Below are 7,296 nucleotides of genomic sequence, written 5' to 3' on the forward strand. Positions count from 1 at the left end.
TGAATCAGATATGCATATAATTATGCTTACCCAATTCCGATCCGAATATCGGAAGATCCAAACCATAGGTTTTAAACAATCCAATTCCACGGCATTCTCTGGCAAGGGAATTCCATCTCTTTTAAACAAACACTAGAATTCCAAAGCCAAAGAGGCGGAACGCCAAGCCAAAACACGCCGTTTCATTGAAACCAATAAACCGAGGGAAATAACAACGAGGCCACCGAACGCTCGACCCCTCTTCTTCCCCTTTCGCTTCTTTCTCTGCCCTCCCTTTACCACGATGGGGGAGAGGAGGCAAGAGGCGAGGAGAGAAGACGACGACGAAGATGAAGAGGAGGGAGGGCCGAGGGGGAGGAGAGTAGAGGCGTGGGAGAGGTCCTACGCCGACGAGAGGTCGTGGGAGTCTCTCCAAGAGGACGAGTCGGGGTTGTTGCAGGCCATCGACAGCAAGAAGCAGCAGCACACACAGTACAGGAGGCGCCTCCAATCCATCTCCTCGTCTCGGATCCAGCGGGGGCTCATTCGGTACCTCTTCGTCGTCGTCGACCTCTCCCGGGTACGAAACGATCCCACCAACGTCAGAAATTGATGCCGTTTCTTGGAATTTTGATGTACCCACTTGTGCAGAAAGACGGGATAAGTTGGGATATTTCGTTCTGCTGCGTAATGCAATCCCCCAACTTGGTATCTCTTTTTTCTGGATAAGTGGGTGCTTCTGGAGAACCCACTTAGGTGGTCTTGGGATGCACTTGCTTATTCAGAAAAGTATGATAAGTTGGGAAATTTGCACCGTTAAGTCTCCCAACTTATCCTGCTTTTCTGACGAGAATGGGATAAGTCTGGATATTTTGTTCTGCTGTGTAACGCAATGCCCCAACTTCCTATCTCAGTTTCTAGATAAGCGGGTGTGTGAGAAATCCACATAGGTGGTGTTTGGGTACACCTTCTTATTCATAAAAGTGGTATAAGTTAGGGAAATTGCGCTCGTTCCCAACTTATCCTACTTTTCTAATAAGAGCGTGATAACTGAGGATATTTTATTCTGCTTCCTAGACCGTCTTTACCTTAGAAACTGAAGATCTTGTCTCTTCACATGGATAACCTTCCTTAGGTAGGTTGAGGCACCCAATGGTCCGTTTAGGGTTAATCTTGCAACGAAGTACTTCTCTAGGGGTAGATGAGGGTAGATCTTACAAAAAAAACCAACTTATAGGTCGATTTTGGGTGAAATTATGCAAATCCCCAGGTTTTTATGGCGATTTGATGCAAAATTGGTAGAAAAGAGATGTTTTTTTAGATCTGGGTGTGAAAATGGGGCCAATCAAAATGACCTTCTTTAACCTTATTTAGCCTAAAAAAGCCGGCCAAAAATGGTCGAATGCCATTTTTCTGGTCACTGGGAACTTAATTTTTTAGCAAACATGGACTCATATGATATGGGATGTCTCATGCAATACAGTACGATACAACCTTGTATTGTGTGGTGCAAGCCGATACAGCCTGATACTCATCGTTTTCCAATACAGGACTGTGTATTGTGTCAGTTGGAGGCCCAATACTGTAATACACCATATGATATCATGCAACATGATAAGATATTTGCAGCATTTCTTCTCTGTTTTGGAGAATGATTCTTGCATCAGCTCGAGGTCAGAGTACATCACGAATCAATGAGCTTTCATGATTTCTTTTCATCTTGTCATATGATAATATAAAATTTCTTAAGAAAATAAGTGTCTGTAAAATTCAAATTATACTTTTTAGTATTCTTCCTTCCATTTGCAAAATATGTGCCTTATGGATGGCTTTGTTTTAGAAGCTTCTTTGGACAACAAATCACATTGTTGTTGATTAGTCTATCTATCCATGCAATAGAATGAAGACTTGTTTTTACTGATGTAAATAACGAGGATCATTTATTTATTTTTTTTAGTAGCATCATAAAATTGTAGACATGGTTTTGTTTATCATTAGTTGTTAACCTTCTGCAATATAGAGTTATTGATGCACACTGGGTTTGTGTGTTGCAGGCAGCTGCAGAGACGGATTTTTGGCCAAATCGAATGGCAGTTGTCGCAAATGGTGCTGAGGCTTTCATTAGAGAGTTTTTTGATCAAAACCCCCTTAGTCATGTTGCTGTGGTGACTATAAAGGATGGGATTGCTCATTGTTTATCAGACCTAGGCAGCAGTCCAGATTCACACATAAAGGCTTTGCATGGTAAACTGGGATGCTCAGGTGAATCCTCTCTACAAAATGCCCTGGATCTTGTTCATGGCTATCTGAGCCAAATTCCACCATATGGCCACCGGGAAGTTTTAATCTTATATTCTGCTCTCAGTACATGCGATCCAGGAGATATAATGGAGACCATTCAGAATTGCAAGAAAGCCAAAATAAGGTGTTCAGTTGTTGGGCTCTCTGCAGAAATTTATGTTTGTAAACATCTTTGTGAAGAGACTGGTGGATCATATACTGTGGCATTGGATGAGGTACTTAGGATTGAAACTATGTATTATTTCACATAAATCATTGAAGGTCTGAATAAACCTTTCAATTGTTTGGCAGTCTCACTTCAAGGAATTGTTGCTTGAGCATGCACCTCCGCCACCAGCTCTAGCAGAATTTGCAGTTGCTAACCTGATCAAGATGGGATTTCCTCAGAGGGGGGCAGAGGGTGTTATTGCCATATGTGCTTGCCACAAGGAAGCTAAGATTGGTGGGGGTTACACCTGTCCAAGATGCAAAGCTCGGGTTTGTGATCTTCCCATTGAATGCCAAATTTGTGGCCTCACACTTGTTTCTTCTCCTCATTTGGCAAGATCCTATCACCATCTATTTCCAATTGCACCCTTTGAAGAAGTGCCCTCAGCACTTTCAAACAACTTATCTCAGAAGCTACCAAGAAAGTGTTTTAGTTGTCAGCAGCGTTTTCCAGGTCCAGGTACTTCGCCATTACATGCCTCATCTTTCTAGATTTGAATGTTATGCTTCCAGTAGAGTTGAATGCTATCAAATGTTTCCTTTAGAATGTTACATTAGTGTATCTCTCTTATACTACTGTAAATTTCTCAACTATATAGCATTTAAATAACTGACTTGGAAAGTAATGAACATGCTAGATGCCTGAGGTCATGCTAATCTTGCTTGGCTTTTCTTCTGGCATTGTGGTGCATATCTTGTGAAGGCTCCTTTAGTAGTAATTAGATGCAACACCGTATCAAACTGGTTCCTGATGGTAGGTTCATCATGAATTTAAATGGAGTCAATAAATGCTGAAAATTCTGTATTCCCTTCGAATATTGCAGTGGCTCAATATATTGAGAATTCTTTTTCCTGCATTGTACATATTGAGGGCATTGTGTCCTGATCTCACAAACTGTTCTGTATGTGTCTTGGAGGGCAGATTTTTTGTATGACTTTTTCAACAGATATTCACCATCAATCTTGTCATGTTTTTAATCTTAAGTTACAAACTGTTTGTCAGTCTATCAATTTGAGTGTTCCTAGCATGAGAGTGTTATGTTCTTTAGTGGCACAACACTCATTCTTTGCTAGGATGAATCTCCGAGTTTGGCACCAATGAGCCAGTGATCTGATATTTTTTGCATGATTTGAGTGACCTAAGGCTAGTAGTCACCCTCAGTCAGATGAAATTTTGAATATTCTGTATATGTCCAGGTGATAAGGGGACCTTCTAGTTGATGTCAGTGTATAACATGATTTCGGTGCATGTTGAACCTCTATTTTGAAAGTAGATTCACCTTTACTCGTCCATTGGCCGAAGCATGAACTTTACCATGTATATAGCACAGGCATGTTCTTGCATATACACTCGTAGGTGATTATCCCATTCTCTAAATCAAAATACAGCCCTACATAAGCTCATATTCCTGCACATGATTTACTTTCTTATCTTGGGCTTTAGAAGATTTACTTTTGAGCTTAGTTTCTATTCCTTTACTTATCCATCTTGAGGCATCATTTTCACTTATCCATTATTCTGTGTTTTGCTTATATACGCATGTCTTATCTTTGCCTTTCTATAAATTTGGTAAAGAACAAATATTTGTAGATAATTGTCCACTAAATCATTGAGAATCTTGAAGTTGTGGACAGATATGTTTTACTATAATGAAGTAGACCCCCGTGTACTTTGACAGATTGTCTTAGGTAGTGATGGGTGAACATAGCTGGCGGTTAGCTTGAAGAAGTCTTGTCTATTGGACTTTAAATCCTCTTCACTTTGATTCTAAGAGCTTGTAGCCTGTTCATCTTGATTTTGGTAACTTATGATCGTGCATAGGCAGTGCCTGTTTAACACCTTAATGCTTTTCTAGTATTTGAACATCGAAGTTATATAGCTTTCTTTATCCGAAATGGTCCTCGATTTCCACTGTATTTTGAAGCAGGAGGACGAGCAGCAAATAATGGCATTAATTTGTTGCTTTGCATCCACAATTCCATTGAATTGATTTATGTTGGTTGACATGCAGGAAGCAAATCCAGTGACCGTGTTGCTTGCCCGAAGTGTGAGCGACACTTTTGCTTCGACTGTGACATCTATATCCATGAGAGCTTGCACAATTGTCCTGGATGTGAGAGCCGGCGGGATTTCTGAGCAGCTGTAGCCTAAAGTTTTTAAAATGAAGCTTGCCATGTTGGCGCGTTAGGTCTGCCTTTTTTTTTCTTTTTGTTCCACACTTGCTTTATCGGGTAACAATGTGATTCATTTATAGTATGTATGAGGATTAATTTGTAAGTTATATATTCCAAGATGCGGTGGATAGTGAAAGGTTTGTGGCATTGGGTTGAGATTAAATGTTCTTTTGTGCCTTCAATGGAACTATGTTTGTGCAGGTCATTGCTCTTGGAGACCATTGCAATGCATGTATTCGATTACCACCACCACCATCATCATCTCTCAGAACCATCACTATTTTTATTACATCATGATCACTATCTTTGTCAGCAGCAGCAGCAAAGGAGATCTTCCACAATAAACCATCATCATTATAATGTACCAATCCACTCATTATACTCATTATCTCCCATCCCCACCACTGCCACCACTACCAGGATCATCTTAATTAACATCAAAATCATCATCATCATCATTGGGTTCCAATCCCATGGAGTTGCTCATCCCCCCCCCCCCCCCCCCCCCCCCCCCCCCCACACACACACACACACACACACACACACAAGAAAAAGAAATCTTGCCATTGTCTTATTGTGATCGGGTGTCATTTTGTCACCAGAACTTGCTTGTATTTTCTCATTTTTCAATATTTGTTTCTTTTTCTCTCCCTCTGCAGACAAACAGAAACAAGTGCCAATGGCTATTGGGTGGTTTACTTAGACCAGATGGACTCTCATAACTGGAACCAAAGAATTGCTCTTCTCCAACCTCACCGTACTACTTCGCTATCGATAACTCAAGGAGTGCCTATGGAACAAGTGAAAGGGAGTTTCTTTTTTTTGGAAAATGACAGTACTGTGTGGGTAATTTGACGTGATTTCATAAAAATCTTACAATTTTCGATATTATCTTGATGTCCAAAATCGTAAATATTCAACATCATTAGGACACTTTTACCCTTTACAACTCTGAATTTAGGTATTTTTGTAACAAAATTGTACTGCTTGTCGAATATGTTCAATACCTACTTAAATCTAGAATCACATGTTTTTTTATGTGAATTTAGACCTTATGAACTTGCATAAATTTATTTGCGAGATCTCGATAAAATTGAAATCATTAAAATTGCAAATATCATATTCTTTCGTATATATGTTAATATTTCACATAAATATATTTGCAAAACACTTGCCACTAATTTTGCAAATATCTTACTTTTTTGCATATATTGGATGTGCTCACATGAAGTTGTTTGTGAATCTTCAGATATCGCAAATATCATATTTAAATATTTATAAAATTATGATAAATATGCAAAAAAATTATTTTTTATGAATTTTTTGAATCATATATAAACCCATAACATTGAAATCATTTAAACATTCAAATGATTTCAAAACATATAAACAATGACGTTATATGAAATCATTGAACGGTGCTTTCAGTTTGAACATTCAAATAATTAAAGTGCAAGGGCAATGATTTTAGTTTAAAAATTCAACAATGGTTTCAGTTTTATATTCAAATCATTTAAATATTCAATCAATGACATTATATACAAATGAATGAGAAATAAATGACTATAAAATTCATTTATAGAAACATTCAACTGATATTATATACAAATCAATGAGTTATAATGTCGATCTTCAAATATATATATAAGAAACAAAAAAATCAAATTAATTTTTATGGTTGAGAATGTTGTGATTGTCGCGATCATAGCTCCTTGATGACCTTATTTACGCTCTCCAAAAAGCTAGCTTGAATACATATCATATTCTCTTTAGTACATACCATATTCTTTGGCATGCAAATTTCTTCAAATGCAAGAGTCAACTGGCTCTGATCCACTTAGAGTCTTTTTGTGTTTCTCTTCAACTTTCTTCTATCCTTGAAAGACCCTCTTTGCCGTTGAAGATCATGCAACCTGCTGGACGACTACAAAATCATCATTGGTGGTAGGTTCTATAGACGACAAGTCGATGTTTTCTCAACCCTTGTGCTATTCTTAAGTTCGGAGAGGAATACTGTGGGGGTAATCCTTTGTCCGATCCTTCATGACATGCAATAGAAATTTGCTAATTGCACGAGGGTGACTGGTTGGTTGTTGAACAAACTCAATCTGTCAAATGACTTGACTGGCCATTTGGCTTTCAACTTCATTCAGGTTGTGCATCTATATCTCCTTTCTGGCAATGTCCTTCGCCCTACAACCACATTGACATTCTCCTCCTCCTTCAACATGCCTTAACAGGAGTATTAGTTTACCTACATTTTCTTTATGGTTAAGCCTACAAATATGCATTTATTAAAAAAATATACAAAATATTAACAACAATACTTACGTTTACCCTAGTTAGCCTGCGAAGCGATGCAACACAATCAATATGTGGCATGCGAGAACCCACCAATCTTCGATCATGACCCTCTTTGTTGCATGGCCGACTCCATATTATGGCACATGAAAATTCATGGACAATGTCATACGTTTGGGGCCTTTCAATGGATATGAGCTCCCATATCCAAACCTACGTAACAATGATTAACAATGATTTATATATAATATGTATCAAAACACAATATATAAGTATATGAATAAATATAAATCAAAAGTTTAAGTACAATAAAAGAATAAATACCTCCAACAA

The 7,296-nt window shown here is 38.3% G+C and overlaps 1 protein-coding gene across 2 annotated transcripts; it reads left to right on the forward strand.

The window, feature by feature from the left end:
• Positions 1–277: 277 nt before the first annotated feature.
• Positions 278–5,661, forward strand: GTF2H2 (general transcription factor II H2). Of its 2 annotated transcripts, XR_016426669.1 has the most exons (5): positions 278–559; positions 2,034–2,495; positions 2,572–2,947; positions 4,500–4,676; positions 5,322–5,661. XR_016426669.1 is itself a non-coding variant. In XM_089983281.1 (4 exons), the coding sequence occupies exons 1-4, from the start codon at positions 284–286 to the stop codon at positions 4,622–4,624; spliced, it is 1,239 nt and encodes a 412-aa protein (XP_089839407.1). In that variant the 5' UTR covers positions 278–283; the 3' UTR covers positions 4,625–4,856. The 2 variants fall into 2 exon arrangements, 1 of the variants encoding a protein (XP_089839407.1); XM_089983281.1 differs by lacking the exon at positions 5,322–5,661 and having other exon boundaries at positions 4,500–4,856.
• Positions 5,662–7,296: the final 1,635 nt, after the last annotated feature.

This window comes from Nuphar pumila, chromosome 12 (genome assembly GCF_984573655.1).
Source record: "Nuphar pumila chromosome 12, dmNupPumi1.hap1.1, whole genome shotgun sequence".
NCBI classification, from domain to species: Eukaryota; Viridiplantae; Streptophyta; class Magnoliopsida; order Nymphaeales; family Nymphaeaceae; genus Nuphar; species Nuphar pumila.